The sequence below is a fragment of the Buceros rhinoceros genome, unplaced genomic scaffold (assembly GCF_000710305.1).
Source record: "Buceros rhinoceros silvestris isolate BGI_N320 unplaced genomic scaffold, ASM71030v1 scaffold34528, whole genome shotgun sequence".
NCBI classification, from domain to species: Eukaryota; Metazoa; Chordata; class Aves; order Bucerotiformes; family Bucerotidae; genus Buceros; species Buceros rhinoceros.
Genome location: NW_010425853.1, coordinates 12810 through 30623, shown reverse-complemented (window position 1 = coordinate 30623; position 17814 = coordinate 12810). Strand labels below are relative to the sequence as shown.

General features: G+C 41.0%; 1 protein-coding gene across 1 annotated transcript in view; it reads right to left on the bottom strand.

Annotated features, from left to right (window-relative positions):
- SSFA2 (sperm specific antigen 2) overlaps window positions 1-17814 on the bottom strand; it is a 32937-nt gene that overhangs the window by 8831 nt on the left and 6292 nt on the right. Inside the window, exons 6-12 of the mRNA XM_010141283.1 lie at window positions 17546-17814; window positions 15031-15103; window positions 8474-8565; window positions 4304-5527; window positions 1849-1929; window positions 1344-1471; window positions 355-505 (exon numbers count right to left, since the gene is read on the bottom strand). Of these exons, the coding sequence (XP_010139585.1) occupies window positions 355-505; window positions 1344-1471; window positions 1849-1929; window positions 4304-5527; window positions 8474-8565; window positions 15031-15103; window positions 17546-17814 (2018 nt within the window). The remainder of the gene's footprint in view (window positions 1-354; window positions 506-1343; window positions 1472-1848; window positions 1930-4303; window positions 5528-8473; window positions 8566-15030; window positions 15104-17545) is intronic.

The following is a 17814-nucleotide window of genomic DNA, read 5'->3' as shown; positions in this document are numbered from 1 at the left end:
GGAAAGTCAAGAAAGACCATCACCACACCTCCAAGGTTTTCAGACATGAGTACTACCTACTAAAACTGTGAGAATTCAAGGTCGTGACAGGGAAAAAGAAGAAAGCACTGTCGGAGACGTGTGAAATCTCAGACCTAATACCCCAGAAGATATTGATATGGACTTACGCCAAAAAAGTCCCTCCAGTCACATAAGACAAAACACTGACTGAAAATAATGAAATATGACCTCTGATAATACACACAGCATCATTAGATTCCCCAAGTATTATCCCACTGTAAGAGTTTTAATAGTTACGAGTTATTCACGTCACACTGAGAAAACATATAATGTTATTGCAAAAGTAATACTTACTACATGCATTTGTGGTCTGTAAGGTGAAGACATGTGCATACTTCTCAGCTGGTCTTCCAAAGCAAGTAAACGTTCCTCTAACTGCATCTCTAACTCCTGTAGCTCCATGCGGACAGACTTTCTCAAGCTCTGTAGCTGATCAGCTTCGTATCTATACCAAGTCCATCACAAAAAGAATAAAGGCATTCACTGCACTCAGCTCCACACCACAAAGGGGGGAACTGAGCAGGACAGTCCCACGAGTAAAGGACTTCATGCAAGAGAGTTCCAAGTGGAACACAGAAAATCCTTCTTTCATGGAAAAATTAGCTGAATGCCTAGATGGAACGAAAAGTCTTTCTCCTTTTATAGAAAATAGATATCATTTCATGGAGAAAAGTAAACTACATAATGTATCACAGAACCTTCTCAAAAAGTTTTAGCTTTAAATGCTTAAACATATGCAAGCAGAAGCAATTGGTATGTATACATATATCTAATCAAATCCTATTTAAAGCCAGTAACAACAAAAACTACAGAGCATTGTAATAATTTCATGTTACTGCTCCTGCATGGTTCTAGATTCCCAAGCAGCTGCAGCTACGTTTTGGTCAGGACACCATTGTGTAAGAAGGCCAACTGATTTCAAACATGTTTACTTTTAAAGTGATTGGTCAAGAGCTGATTCTACTAGAGTAAATACATAAGCAGTTTTGAAAATTGTTCCAGATCATCTGTTGCTGCAACTCGTGGTGAGCACAATCACACAAGAAAGAAAAAAAAAAGAAATCATCAATTAATGAGAAATAGATATTAGAAGAAACAAAGAGGAAAAAGCTTTACAATGAAAAAGTATAAAGAAGAGAGTAAAAAAAATTTTTGGCAAAAACTCAGCTCCAACCCCGTTCAAATTGAAATTAATAGATTTCCTGCTCTGATTCCAGGGACAGTAACCTATTTCCTGAAATGCCAGAGTATTTTCTCTCTTTTTTTTTTAAATATCATTTTACCTTTCCTCTTCTGTCATGTGCTGATAAACTGTTGTCTGTTGACGTAACATAGTCAATTCCAAATCCATCATTTGGGTTCTGAATAAGTTTAGATTTCGCCTTACCACTTGTAGCTCCTGGAAAGTATTCTGGGGGAGGAGGAATAAATATGATAATGCATTACATGGAAAAATTGAATTAAAAGAAATCTGGATCCACATTTGCTCACATGTGCCCTTTGAGTCAAGCAGAACTTCAGCAACTTCAGTGTACTACAGAGGCTGCATGTTGTGAACTCACAATAATTCAAGAAAACAACATTTTTACATGTATCATACACAAAAAAGAATAATTTCCATGTATTTAAATTAATTGCTTTTTTATGTTATTTGCAGGACAGAGTCATCTGTTATCTTGAGAGCAAAAAAAAGGGGACTGCCCAAAGTTAACACAATCTGTGGCACATTTAGGATGTTTCCTGTGTTTTATTTTGACCAAGTACCACTATGTGAGCAGGGTCACTTACTTCATAGAGAGGTAGAATGGATGACCTCTGAGTAGTGTAACTGGTGGCAGCTGAAAGATCCTGACCCCTCATCACCGGGTACTGGGGAAGAAACAAACCATTTGACAATGAAAAGTCATCAATCTTTATGAACTCATTTTCTCAAACATGCCGATACTCCAAAAGCAGCCCACTGTTAAAAACACAACCTTGCTGGCACTGCGATTTCTGCTGTCTATGTAAACATTGTATCAGGAAAAGGAAATCTTACAAAATGACAGCACCAGCTCTTTTCTGAAGCATGTGCACCAAAAGCTCTGTTATACAAACATGCTGCAGGTGAAAAAACAAATTAATCCTGTCTGACACGGTAATTAGGAATAAAAGCTAAGTTTTCTTGCTGCCTGAAAACTCAGTAGTCTCAATTGTCTTAGCTAATTATAGAAAACAATTCCAAAATCAGAACAGAGCAAATTAAACTGCGTCCCGGTTTCAGATCATGATTACAGTCACATTTGTTGCGGGGTTCTGCTCAGTTCTGAGTTTGGGTTTCTTTCTGCTGATTTTGGTTTTTAATCTCACTTCATTGCCTTCATCCCAAGATGCCTGCATGCTAATGGTCTCTCATGAAAATAAGATTGTTGAAGAACTTCTGCTTGCATGTTGCATCAACATATGGAGCAACTAGATAAAATTCAGGGGCTGTTACATGTAGAGACATGGCACAACAAAGAACAGAGAAACAGCAAAAACATTTACCTTTTCAAATGTGAAAAAGACAGCTTGTCCAACATAATTTTGAAAGAATTCAAAGGATTATTGACACACCATGGAAAATTTGAAGCATGTCCATTCATCCAGAGGAGTTTTGCTCAAACATGAGCAAGGGGGTGTTTTGGTTTTCCTCTCCCAGTTTCCTTTTTTCCCTGTTCTATCAGGAATTTATCTATTCCTCTTTATTCCTTCCTAAAATCAGTCATATATTTGAAACATCTCAACCTCTTCATTAGCTGCTGACTACGCTCTGTGCCAACCTGTAGGAAAAAGTAGCACCGGGGAATACATTTTCCAACAAACCTTTGCAATGAGAATGACCAAGCCCTCAACATGAAACTAGTCTAGACAAAATATGCTGGAAGAACAACAAATGAGCTAGGAGACATTATTATCCCCTCCAATACTATTTTTTTTTTTAATTATCCAGCTTGAGCATGAGTTCTGGACGTAAGACAGAGGTTTCTTCTTCAGTAGGCCTAGTCACCATGGGATATGTGGAAAAGTACCGTAACTTTACACAAACCAAGGCTGCAACTGGTACAAATGAGGGAATTTTACAAAGAAGGTTAAATTCTGCCAATGTTTACTCCTAGGCACACTAGCAAGGACTGACTTAAAACACAGTTGACCCCAGTGTTCCACTGCAGAGCTGGTCACAGCACCAAAGATCACTCTAAGAAGCAGGACCAGCTGACATAACCAGAGTCAGGCTGGACTAGCCTCTAACTTTTGACAAGTGACAAAATAAACATACTTACAGGGGTCTAAAAAAGCCCACTACAGCCTGCCTCCTGCAGTATGGTGCAGACAGACACGTTTGCTCTTGGGTAAAACCCACAGAAATTGCTGAAGCTCTATAACTGAATTGGCTTCATATACTCTTATACAAATAAGCAGACTCTGCAACTGCTCTGCCCACGTAGCCTCCTGCAGCAGCTTGCAGGCTCCTAAGTTGGATCACCACCTAAGCGAACAGCAGTACAAGGATGGCAGTGGAGAGACAGCTGGCAATCAGGAGAGAAAGAGCACAAGGTGTGGCAGAAACTGATAAACAAAATGTGCTTGCATTTTGAAGCATTACATCTCTGAGTCATGAGATGGGCAAAATTTCAAATGCTCTGACAAAACTGATTCTTAATAAATGACTGATGATGTCAGGACCATGTTGACTAGCTCCAGAGATGAAAGGGCAAAAGATTGGCATGAAAGAGCACAGAAACATAGAGGGATCAATCACCACTGACGTAATTACTGAAGCTCTGTGATTTGCAATGAAAGAAATACATTTTTATCAGCTGGATGGAAAAGCATGTTGAAGAGGAGACAGTTCAAAGGATTGTCAATATGAATTTTCCAATCTAAAGCTAATGGCTATCACCTTAAAATAACAGCTGATAAAGAATATACTGTCCCTCTCTCCCTTCCAAGAATATCCATAAAAAAGTAAAATTAAAAAATATATATCCGGGTCAACTGCAACAATAAAAATTAAATGCAAAAATAGTGGAGCATTGCAGAGATGGTAACTTGCCACTTTAAACAGAAGCTCCTAAACCAGCAGCAAATGAAACTTGCACAAAATGTCATGTTTTCCTGATCTGTTGCACTATGCAAAGGAATATTCAGGTTAACATCTTGGTTTCGTAAGGATAAAATAAGAAGCCCCTTTGCTCAGAAGCAACATTGGGCTTCCTCTTACCTGTGAGAGGTTCTGCAGAGAGTTTCTGATGTCATGTAGGACCCTGCGCAGCTGCATCTCCACAGTGGAGGGTGGGTTGATGGCATGAGGTCGATGAGGAAACCCAGCATGCCTTGGAGAGAAGGAACAGCCAAAGGGGGAAGGCAAGGCACTGAAGGAAGAGCCAGAGATGCTTGGGACACTGTGGGTGCTCAGTGTCCTCAAGTGCTCGCAGAGTGGTCTGTCCTGCCACTCAGTGGGGAGGGAGTGGAGGGAGCACGTTGACTGGGACATGTGTGCTGGTGCGTGCAACGGGCAGCTCTGTACACTGGTGGGACTGGGCTCCTCAGACAGCTTGTTGGGCCCAGTCTGGGGCACTTCTTTTTTGGAGGATGAAGGTGCAATGAACAGCGTGGATTTGCACACTGGCTGGCTGGTGGCTGCCTCACCCTCACTTTTGTCATTGTCAGACATCCCTTTCTCAGTTTCCTCCGCACGAGTGTACTTGTAGGTGAAAGAAGGAGCACTGCACAGAGTCTCTTTTCCTGGAGTTAACTGGACATTCACAGAGGACACCACTTTCACTGGATTCAGCAATGCAGTTGGGAGCGATTGAGACCGCCTTAGAGGATAGCCTGTTTCAGAAAACCAAAGCCTCTGCTTTCTCAGGAGATCTTTTGACTTAAGCAGAGTGCGTCCAGCCCTGGAATCAGATGTGCTGACAATCCTCATCTCGGCTCTTTGCAAGGCAACGTGAACCCTGTCCACAGATGATGCCGAGGAGCCACCACCTTCCAGAGACTCCACTGACTTGAGGATATGATGTGTGTGGTACTGAGGAAACTCAAACACACTGTCTTCCTCCAGCAGGTCAAATTCTTTTTGCTCACTGGAAATGTCTTCCTCTTTAGAGCTGACCTCTCCTTGGACTGTCTCTGATATATGAGATGACTTGCTTTCTACTCCTTGATTTTGTTCAGTTTCATAGTCAATAATTTTTCTATCTTCACTCTTTCTGTTCTCAGGTCCCCCTACCTTTTGTCTCTCTACTTGAGAGATAATATCCTCTTCATCCTCATCATCATCATCCTCATCACCATTATCTTCATCCTCCTCCTCAAATTTATTGAAACAGGGCAGTTCCTTGGCTATCGGTGTCTTCTGTTCCTCACTATGCGATGTCACAGTTGTCTCACTGTCACAGCTGTCAGCACTGCTTCCCATACCCTGCAAAGACTCCTGAACCTAGGAAAGATGTGAACCATCAAAGGGGTGAGCACACTGGAGACTCAACCACTGCCTTCTCAGGAGTCAGGCTGAGTTCAAGTCCATACTGATTGGGCACTAATGCAGTTAGTGTGTGAGAAAAAGAGTGAAGCAGAACAAAGAAATCATAGTATCAGATAGGTTAGAAGCATATTGAAGTATGGCACCAAAAGGAGAGAAAAAAAAAAAAACCAAAACCCAAAACAAAACCCCACCAAAACCCAGCAAACTATTCACACATTTCTTTGACTTGACAATAAATTCTTTATTGCCAGAAGAAGTGGCAGCAGAGTAAAAGAGTAAAATGCTAGTATCTTAGGCAGTGACAACAAAGGAATATAGCAGGGTGGGGGTACATGGCATCTCCCAAATAGAAAGGTTCACAGTCAGCAATGAAACGAAGGGTGGTATTAGGGAATGCATACAGAGAAGTGAGGAAAAGTGCAGGCTAGTGAAACTAGCGTCATAGGACAAAAATAAGAATAGGAAAACCAGTCTGCCCATATACTTGGCCTGTTTTAAGTCACAGAATTGTTTGCAACTGAAATTCTCACATTAGGCTGCTAACCTCTATTCAAGTACTGCTACATCCATCTTTCCTTCCTTTCTCCTAATATTTCTTCCCCCTTTCAGTCTAAATCACAGTTTAAAACAGGGCAAAGGGAGCTGCTAATTTATCAGGTAACAAATGGCAGCAAAAGCATCTACGAGGAGGAAAAAAAAAGGAAATCTATGGGTCGCAAAGCATATTCCTTAGGCTGGCCTGACTGACTGGTGTATTTGCAAGTGGACAAGACATTTTCATTGAAATATATGGTATAAAGCACAGTTTTTATGCATGAACTAGAAATTTAAAGAAGCTTTTCCCATCTCTAATTTCTGCAGGTCTCACTGCCATTATATTAGCTATTAGCTCCTTTTAAAGAGATTACTCGTGGTGTACGTCAGGCAATAGTTCCTTATCTAACCATCTAGAAGAAGACTTCAGTCATGAAGGTCATCTTTGTAAATACATAGTAACATTGCGCTCACTGGCACAGCCACAAACTAATATGAAAGACTATGCAGGTTCAGATACTGTTCAGGTCAAAGGTATTAAAAGAACAAAACACTCTGATGTCTAGATGAAATCAGATGTATTATATGTGTGCATATCTGTGCCTCTACCTCTCCACCACATTGTTCACTTGCAAGTCATGCAAGCAAAACTTCAAGAACTTGGATGGAGTACTCTTCTGGCTTCTTTGGTAACATGAAATTCCCCTGCACAATCTCAATGACAAAATCTCCCTTATAAATCTTTACTTGTGTTGACAGGGATAAAGGGAATACAGTTCCAGTTTTGGAATTTTCTCCTGAGTTCCAGAGGTATGCTATGGCTGCTAGAGTCAATTATTTAACAGTAGATGGCACTAACTTACCATACTTTAAAGAAACAATATAGACCATCCCATCATTCATCTTTTCACAGGTTCTCTTCACTAGCTGCAAAGATAATCTCATCATTCACCAGTATTTTCTGAATTCAGCTCAGCACTTGGTGTGAATAAAGCAGTGAAGGTGGCAGAAGAGGGCCTATCAACTTCATGGCACAAACCTTGTGCAGTCTTAATACACCTTTTCAAAACAGCGTAACAGAAAACAGAAATCTCATCCCTTTACAGCCAACACAAATAAACTCCACCAGTCTTCCAGTGAAGGGGCACTTAGTTACAACATGCTTTTAACAGACTCTTAATCACGTTGCAACCAATAAAAAGATCAGGAGTGAGCAACTCTAATCTGAGTCACCTTCTAGTATGCCTGTTAACTTCAGTGCAGTCCCAGTTTAGCAAAGAGCAGAACCAGTACCCTGGACTATTAGGCTCATTACAGAGACTCAGGCTCGTGATTTCCTTTATTCACTCTCTTGCTCTTGGAAAGTGTAAGCTCATGTTTAAAGGAGACACATAAACTAGCACTGTCATGGCTTTCACTTTAGTGTTCAGTTGAAAAACTACTAAACTGGAAAGCACAGAATACAAATACCAGTGTACCAAAATGAAAATGCAACACTGATGCACGGGGAGGATGGGAATCCCTTCCTAGTAAGTGCCAAACAGTTTTTAAAATGTTTGGTGTGCCACAAGGAAAAAACATACAGTAGCGTTAAAAAGTTCAGCAGCTGCAAGCCACAGAAATGAAATTACTGGTGATACTCAAAATCTCATCTTTGTATTCCTCCAGACTGCAGTTTAGGTCCCAGTCAGCTAACCGATGGCCTTGAGGCCAGGATCCAGATCAAGACCTCTCTGGCTGATTGACAGGCCAACAAAATCATGACTATCACTGTGTGAATGTTTTAGGAGAGGCAGGAAAACATCTCTCCGAAGTATCAGCTACAACGCTGCACAAACGCATGTATTAGGCAGACACCTAAACACCATGCTGGAACAAAAGCCTCCCCTAAGACATGCAGTCTCCGGTCAGTATCACCGCAAGGTCTGGGACTGAGATCAAAGGAACTGGAACAAGAAAGAGCATGGGAGCTCAAGATCAACTAAACATTAGTATACCTCCACAGTAAAGTTACTATGAAATTGTTTTAACTTTCTGTCAGCTCCTAACTTAAAAAAAAAAAAAGGAAGGAAAAACATGCAAAAAAAAAAGTGAAAAGGCAAAAATGAAGTTATCAGCAGAAAAGCTGTAATCTTTCATAACCTTAATCTCTACCCACTGCAGTCATAACAAAAGCCACAGAGGCTTTCAAATATTATCACAGTTCTGTAAGAGACTCAGCAGGTCCAGCTCTGAAAATGAAGTTTTATAGGATCTAGACTTGATAGTCACAATAGCAGTAAAACACCAACATCCCTCCTGCCCTCCTCAGGTCCCTCCTCTCTCACAATAATCAGTAATATTTCAGCCACAGTATGAGAACCTTACCTGAAGCTGATTAAATGGAGAACAATCTGTGGAGGAGTCCTCAGCGAAGCCGCTGCTGTCAGAGTGCTGACTCGTGGTCCGTAACAGCTGATCTGTTTAAAACAAGCAAAACCCAAACATAATTACTTGACAAATCACAACCTTTCAAACCCAGTCACATTTAATACACACTTTCCTTTTACATCAAAGTAACATTAAGTGGATAACACAATTCCTTTTCAAGTTCCACTTTGAACAATACAGAGAAACAACATGTTTGTTTCAAACAAAACCTCTTCTCATGCAAAGCCCAATTATGTGAAACGTCAAGCATTAGTGGAAGAGGAACCAAGTTTTACATTTTTCTTCCCTGTGCTGTGGAAAAATCCATTCTGCAGATATTGCCACTGGTGGAGTTTTCCTTCCACAAAACTGAATCATTGGTTAATTCACATGTAGGCAGTGAAAGGTTGTTTTTGTATTGACATGTACAGGTTCGCTAAGCCACCTAATTAATCATGGAGATAAAGGAGATCACTCGTCTCCTGCCAGCCTGTACCACCCCATAAACCCAGAGGAACAGCATCACATGAGCAGAGGGGAAGATGGGCACGACTTGGGAGAAGGGCTAGACAGTCCTCCACTGTTTTAGTGGACAAATACAAAACATCTCTGTCACATCAACAGGCAATCTGCCAAAGCACATTCCCAGTGCTTTTTATGCATGAAAGATAAGATCTTCCTGCTTGTTCCTTTCTACTTACATTAGGTAAGTGTTAAAATAGCCTAAAGAGACTAAAATCCTCACTACTACCCAGGAGCAGTTTCCTCTGGTGCAACTGTTACAGCCACGAAGCTGCCTTCAAGGAGATGTCAGTAGCTCTGCAGTACAGTGACACAGGAGACACTCAGGTAAGGTGAGTTATTGGGTTTACTTTACAGCACCACAAACACTTGGCTTAGCCAGATGACAGCAGAGGCAACAACTGCATCTCACCTCTAGTTCTTTCCAGAAGCGTAAAAGCTTGGAGATAGGATGACACCACAGCAGGCCATAGCTCCCAGATCCCTGCTTCCTCTTCCTCACCCTAAGAGCTTGCTGCTGCCTTCTTGGAGGCTCAGCGCAGAATTTTGCCCTGTATTCCTTCAACCACTTCAGTGTCATCATATAATTAATCCCAGTTCACAGCTCAATGCGTTGGAATGCATTATGAAAACTATTTTGAAACTTGGATATTCAGAACTAAATTTTTTCAATTAATTCTGATGGACATTTCACTAATGCAGAAATAAAAGCCTGTGCAGACCCACAAGTTTGTGAACCAGGAGAGGCAAACTGCCCATTCGACTTCTGTATCAGTGATTTCACACAGCTTGCAGGGAGTGCCTTTTGAATTGTGCTGCTGTTCTGTTATCATGGTAGCCACAATATCCTGCTATGATAAACAAGTTTTCTACCTCAAGACAGACATCCCCACCCAGCTCCCAGTAAAGACAATGGAAATTATTTCCCTGAGAACTGGACTAGCTCTTATTAACTGCCCAATACAATTAACATGGCTGAAGGAGCATGCCATGAACAGGCTGCCACCACAGCTGAGGCTGGTTGGAAGCTTCCACTGTCTCCAAGGTGAAGAGTCACCTACTTTGGCCTCCTCTCTGCCTCTTTTCCTATTTGGTGATTTTTAATTTAGAAGGAAAAAGCACTACTGCTGAAAGCCTTAGCCACAGGGGAGAGATTACAACTACTTCAGATAAAGCAATTTACCAGTGCATGTGCTGGCATCTGGTTTCACGTGCATGAAGTTTATTACCGCTCAAGAAAAATATTGACCTGCCCTTCTATTTCCTCCTCAGTCAGTATTTCCTTTTCAGCTATAAAAAGTTACATATATATATATATGTCTCCTTAAATCAACTCATGGTCTTCTTGGAGACACAGTACTAAAGTAAAAATCAGTGATTTAGATAATTTTCTGTAACATTTCTTATTTACGGACAGGATTTGACAGCCTTACGTGACAGATATTGCCAATCAAGTGGTCGGTCTACAGCAGAGGCACTCACATATGCCTCATTGTCTTTATCCATGGCAAGAGACTGATACATAACGGTACCCACCCTCCTTGTCAACTACTGATCCAGATATACAACCTGCTCTATGACACCTGGATGTCTCTCAGATTAAAGCAGACAAGGGAAAAGCATGAAAACGTTTTTTAAAAAAAGCTAAACAGTTACATTCAGATCTTGACTAAAATGCCTCCTGGCAATGAAGAGGCAATGAAGGATGTTGTGACGAGATATAGCTCCCCTCTCTTCAACTTAAATGCAGAAAACACAGCACCAACGGCTGGGTTGTAAGGGCTAACCTGGGATCATCCCTTGCCCATAATACACCCATCAAGGCAACTACACCTTCCACAAAAAGTTCACTGCACGATGCCAACCCTGCAGCCCAAAGCTATTATCAACTCTGTGTAGAGGAAATCTTCTGAACTAGTGGGAGGCCAGAGGCAGCATAATAAGGGAAGTGTGGGAAAAGAAACCAGCCAAAACGAACAAAAAACAGAAGGAACAATCAAACTTATGTCCCAGTTAAACAGAGCACAAATGGAAATGCCCCCTGGATTATTGTTTTAAGTGGTATAAAAAAAAAAATCAAATTTAGGAACTGAATACAAGCCAAAGAAATGCGGGTATTCAGAAATATATCAAATAGGCTGACGAAGTTCTAAACAAGAACAGGTGATGAAGAAACAAGTCTGTGGTTTACAAAATATGAAAGCACAGATTTATCAGAGAATCACTATCAACTCACGGAATAGTTCATCTACTGTAAAATAATAATCAGCTACCAATGGACTGTCAGTTTCACCTTTCAAATAGCCCCATCAGGTACCTGTCTTACACTTTTTGCATCAATTGACTGCTCACACAGAAGAGGAGAAATATGTGGAAAACTGCCCATGAAGCTTTAAGTAACACCTATGTTTCTTGTACCTTCAATATTGGCAAAGCTCTAATACACTTCGTATTTCAGAAGATTATTAATAAATTGACATTCCCAACTTAGCTATTCCATTACCGGATTAAATATCTGCTGCCCCTTTTCCCCATATTAATTGCATGCCAGCACTGCCCAAACCAGCCCAGTAGGAAGCCCTGCTGCAGAAACTCTTCAGAGTCCCTGGGGGTTTCCTAGGTTCCGGACAGATAAGGACAGTCTTCCACAAATGCTAAATCTGTACCAAATGTTTTCTTCTCACTCCCCCATCTCCAGTCTCCTCTGGAACAGCAGCCACAGAAAGCTATAAATACAATAATATATTAAGGACAGGATGTCCTTAATGATAATGTGCTTTCTTCACTGTCAAGATTTTCAAAATTAATCACTGCTTTTGACTATCAGATTCAGATGCCTTAAAAGAAACAGGTTTGTGGCTATTCAAAATTTCAGGGAGCCACTGATGTCAGCAACCAGACACTGCAAATTACAATGCCTCAAGAATACTTTGTTCTCTGTGTGTTGTACTTTTATTTGTCTTGTTTGTTGGGCATTTTTGGAATGGAAGGTGGTGCTGTATAAATATGTCAGGAAGAATTTTTTTTTCCAATTTATAAATCTTCCTTCCAGATAACTCTGCAATAAGGTTTTTCTAGTGGACATTCAGCACCATTGTATGTTTACAGTGCAAAGCAACTGAAGCTTTTAATTCTTCTCTCCTGTGTTCCTCAAAAAACCCACATGCACAAAATTGCATATACATTGGAGGTTTGCAACAGCAAAGAACTGAATGCCAGTTTTGGGCGTAACAGATAAACTAGTTCAGTTCAGTATCATTTGGAAGACATAACCTAAAAAGTACATCAAGCTAGTCAATCTGATACATAATTCTTTGTATCACCCTATAAAGCGTTTAGCAAAGACAGAACTATAGCAAAACAATCATTTGTAAGCCACTTTGAAAATCTAAGCTTGCCACTTATAAACAAATTTAATCTGAAATGAGAAGCATGCTTTAATTGAAAGTCTACGAAGCGCAGACTCGGTGTCGTTCAAGCATATCTTAAGTCTCCAGACTATTTCAGTAGAAAAGAGAATCTGGCTTTTTTATTATAGGGCCTCTTAAAATGCCTTACAAACTGTTGTAAATGTCAGAGAAAGCATCCACAGCCCTCTGTGTTGATATAAAATGACACCGCAAGGTTTGTAACAATCTGTACTGTACAGCACTAACAATGCTAATTGACAGAGAAGTACATTTACACACAAAAAAAGTACCAATGTAATCCTTCAGGGGAAGCATTCATCTGGAACAAATTTTTTGTTTGAGTGTTTATGTACAGTAAAGCCAACACCACTCAAAGAGGTGGGTCTGTGTGCAGATCACCAACTGAAATCACATTGCAACAGAAGACCTGTGCTTGAATTTCGTGCTGATCCCACCTCAAGGGATTGCTAGTGAGAGTGCTATTTCACATTCAGAAACAACGGCTAGAATTTTTAATAAGTGACCATTAACTCTAGATACCTTCAAAATTGGTGAGCACCTGCTCTCTAAGAAAACAGGCCTCTGTTGTTTCATGTTGGACAACTTGCAAAAAACAAACAAAAAAAGAAACCAAACCAACAACAACAAAAAGACAGACTGCTGTTTTTTAAGATTTTGGATAAGTTCTCCACCAAATACTCTCCTGCTTGGCAATTTTACTGAAATCCATACAGAACAAAATTCTAAGCTTTCCACATCTTCCAGGTGAAATAATACATTGGCCTCAAACTAACTTTTAGCAAACGTGCAGGCTGACCTCCAGCATTGACATCCTTCTTGGATAAGTCATAGAAAACTGTAGGCAATGCTTGCATGATAACAAAATGTCATTGCTGATCTATGTCAAGTGCATTCAGAAATGGGTGGGATATACTAGGTGGGAAACATGAGCCAGCATGCCCTGCTTATGCCATACTGAAGATACATTGCCAAAACTGCTGGTACCTTTCAGTAGTACACAAAAGGACCACCTGACTTTTTTTTTCCTTGCATGGAGGAACAAGAGAGTAAGATAGGTACTGGGAACAGAAAACACAAAATTAGCATTTCAGAAGACAGAAAAAAAAAAAAACTACTTTTCTCCTCTCTGACGTCATAGAAAACTGTAGGCAATGCTTGCATGATAACAAAATGTCATTGCTGATCTATGTCAAGTGCATTCAGAAATGGGTGGGATATACTAGGTGGGAAACATGAGCCAGCATGCCCTGCTTATGCCATACTGAAGATACATTGCCAAAACTGCTGGTACCTTTCAGTAGTACACAAAAGGGCCCCCCTACCTTTTTTTTTCCTTGCATGGAGGAACAAGAGAGTAAGATAGGTACTGGGAACAGAAAACACAAAATTAGCATTTCAGAAGACAGAAAAAAAAAAAAACTACTTTTCTCCTCTCTGACTGCAGTTACTGGTTCCTTAAATTGCCTTTCATTGAAAAGCTCTTTCTGAAACTGCCAAGGCCAGGCAAACAAGAGAGCTAACCTGTGAAGAGTGTATCCCAAAGAGCATGTAATCATGAACTTGTACATCAAATACAGGCAAGGGAGAAACTGAGGGGTGTACTTTCTGACAGTCCTTCTTGTTGGCTGTGTAATAGAGGAAGATTAGCAAGTGCATTGCTGTGTTGTGCAAAACACTGCTGAACTAGTAGCACAAGCTATCACTATATAACCTGGCACTAACCTTCAGAGCTTAGTCCAGAGTATTCTCAATCACATTAACACAATTCAGTTAACAGTTCACCAGACTGTCAGTTCATTTGTGAAAAGGCAAATAAGACAATCTCTGTTTCTTAAGACAGGTTTTTCTCCCTCCGTTTAGTATCTCCAGATGCTAGTCATGTTTCACAAGAAACCGCACTGCAGCAAAGCATCGCACTATATGCATCAAGCTCTATTTCTTCTTTAATTACACATAATAGCTAGAGAATGGACTTCACTTGCCAACACTGGGCAAAGTAATGAACTCAAAGATCAGCTCTGACCGTCTTCCAAGCCATAAAATACATAAACAAGAACTCGAGATGAAAGCACAAACTGAGTCACAAGAGTCGGTGCAGTTTCCCCACGCGGAGGACTACAGTTTCCATGTGGGTGCAGAGACACTAGTCCTCTGTGCAGCCAGCGTGCGGACAGAGCAGTAGCGCATAGGAAAAAGCTGTATGTATCATGCAATTTAGGTTTAAAACAATGTAATCTTAGTTTAAATGGGTATCTTAAATTACAGGATCTGCCAGGGAAAAGAAATCCCACACAAACTGAATCAACATTTCAGTCCCTCTGAGCTATCATCAATCGTGCACAAAAGTGAAAACAGCTAGTGAGGTTATGGGGCTGTTGTCTTGCCTGTAATTTGGTTGCCACTTTGCAGTAATGTTCTGTGATTTAGATGAAAAAGAAACCCAGATGTTTTTTATTTCTAAAGAGAAAAGAAACTTCCGAAGTTTTAAATATCTAAATTAGCATTTCAGAGAGGAAAGAACGCTCAGCAGACTGCTGTCTCCTGGGATTGAAGTCTACTCACCTTTCCTTGACTTGGTCACTGCCAGTTGGTAAGAAGCTGAAACCTGCGGTAAATCGCCCTCTGTGCTCTGGATCTAGCAGGAAGAGGAGATGAACATTTTGTCAGGCCAACCAGGACATGGTCCTGTGCTTAAGAATGACCAAACTATATACACTGCACATGCAGGGGGGGCTTTATGGTTTAGGGGTTTTTTTTCTCTCCAATCCAACAGTGTATAATGATTGAGGGAGTAAATCATATCTCCTTGAACCAACACAGTATTTCATCAGGTGCTCAGCAATTCTCCTGTAGGAGAACAGTGATCCTTAGGGCAGCATTCCAGCCCACATCACAGGGCTCCCCACTGATTACATTAATCATGCAAAAAGACCTGGAAATCACATCCTCTGACAACACTGAGAGTTCTCAGTTCCTCTTTGACAGAAGACTAAAATAAGCTGTGTGGAAACAACTTCGACCAACTTTACATTACTGTATTTTCCATACAGCACTCTTGGCCCCTCACTTGAATATAAAGAACAAGCAAAATACATTTTGAAAATATATCAAGAGGTCAGCACACAAGTTGGTAGCTGCCCTACCAACTGTTGCCCACGAGCCACCGGTCCTCTAGAAGGACCCAGACCCTGCCAAAACCTACTCCAGTCATCATCATGCCACTACTCATGGAAATATTTCTTGTGTCTTCCCGTACAAAACAGGAGGATAACGTATTCAGAGTCATGCAGATTTCAGCTGGGAAACTTAAAACTACATGAAAATAAACACTATCAGTTAATCACTTTATGAAACACAGCCTTATTAAGAAAGCAGTTCTCAGACAATCATTCAAACAATGAAAACAATATGCCTAAAAATCTCAACAGGGAGGCCTTTGTTTAGTTTAAAACCTAGAATACGTTTTCTCTTTTGTGTGCTCCAGAAAAAAATCTTAATGGTTCACATGCAAGCCTACATGCCCAAAACCACCAATCCAACTACCCCAACCCTTCCCTCTAATGGGCTGCCTGCCTAATTTCAAAATTACCATGCAATGAAATTTTCATTTCCATTTTTGATCAACTTAAAAATGCAAAATCAGGACACTGATGGTTTTAAGCCCAGATTAGTATTTGGCTAAAGAAGAAGCTGTGTTTGCATTAATATCACGCATATAGCAGGCATGAGGGTGCATTTACTCAGTTAAGGGCTTTGAAAGGCATTTGGCCTGAACTCTTCACCATTACTAAGTGAACAGCATTACTCTTACACAATAAATCAAGAGGCTTCTGTTCTTTTAGGAGAGGAAGTCTGTACCTAAGGTGTAAGTCCTTATTTTGTCCAAATGTAGGGGAGCATAGAAGGGGCTCACCATTTAAGTTGGTGGGGGTGGGGGGAAGGGAGGGGAAGAAACCTTACAGGCCCTTTGATCAGACTGGCCTTCCAGGAAAGGCATCTTGATTCTTTAAGACTTCCCAGTTTCCGATGGCTAAATTTGCAGTCTCCCAACAGCTAAACTTCTTCTCATCTAAATACTCGCCACCTCCTGTCCTTGGCTGGGAGACAGCATCCTGGCCGCATCTTCAGCACAGTGCAGCAATACAAGCACACAGAAGCACTCCCCTCTCCTTCCCTGCCCCTTCAGCCAACATTGAGGCTGGTAAACGATGTTCAGGACTGTAACTGGCCACTTCAGGAGGGGGTGTTTGGGGGAAATCCTGCCCTGACTCACTCCCACACTAGCTATCTTCACAGCCACAGACTTCCGAAGGGCGCTCAAACCTCCCAGGCATTCGTAAGCATGGAAACTGCTTCCTTGATATATCTGTCATCTATCTTACGCATATGAATGCACTCCAAGCCAAGCTGGGAAAAAGAGGGAGGAGTTATTGTCACTGTTTCTAATGGAGTTTATTCTTCATTATACCCTGCTTAGAGACCCACAAAAATAAAATTATGCTGCCAGGTATTGTTCTAAAGTTTCTTCAGCGAAACCAAATCCCTCCCTCCCAGGGATCTGTAGGCAGTTGATATGCATATAATATATTGTGTAAACAAAAATTCACCACAATCCCATCCCCTATGACATATCATCTTGCCAAAACAGCTGTGTTGATGTCCTGGCACCACTGCAAAGTGTGTCAACCAAAACTTTGCAAACACATTGCATTTGGCTCGTGTGGAACTCTGCAATTCTTCTTCATGTCATAACCCTTTATAGGCCAACTTACTCTGAAGGAAAATTCCATTCCTTTATATATACATAGATATAAAAATATGCAATTACCTGAGCTCAATATAAAAAAAGAGTAAGAACTTCCCTGCTGACTCTCAGAACAGCAGCAGCACCAAGTTATTTCATTAAGAGGATCAATCAGAGCAGTCTTCCAAGACAGAGAAACAACTGTCCTATCGCTCAGAGAATTTAAAGTGTTCCTGGAGAAAACAGTCAACTACACAGGAGGGAACATTCCTCTCCTGGCAGCCCACAAGTTATGTAAACTGTATGTAAAAACAGTCATGTATCTCCACCTACCTCTTCCATCTCAAAGGAGTCCTTCTGTTGCAGCACTAAATTCATTATGGACGGGTTTGTGAGGGGAGTGCAGGAGTCTCTACCTGGCTGTGCCACAGGCAGCCTTTGTGTCGGGATGTTGCTGTTGGATGTACTGGAATTGCTGCTGAGGCTTGGCAAGTCCGGAAGACAAGATTCTTCACATGGTCTATCCTGGGCACTTGCTGAGCTGCTGCTTTGCACATCTGCTGCAGGCACAGTTCCCTCCCTCTTATCATCAGTCTCAGCAG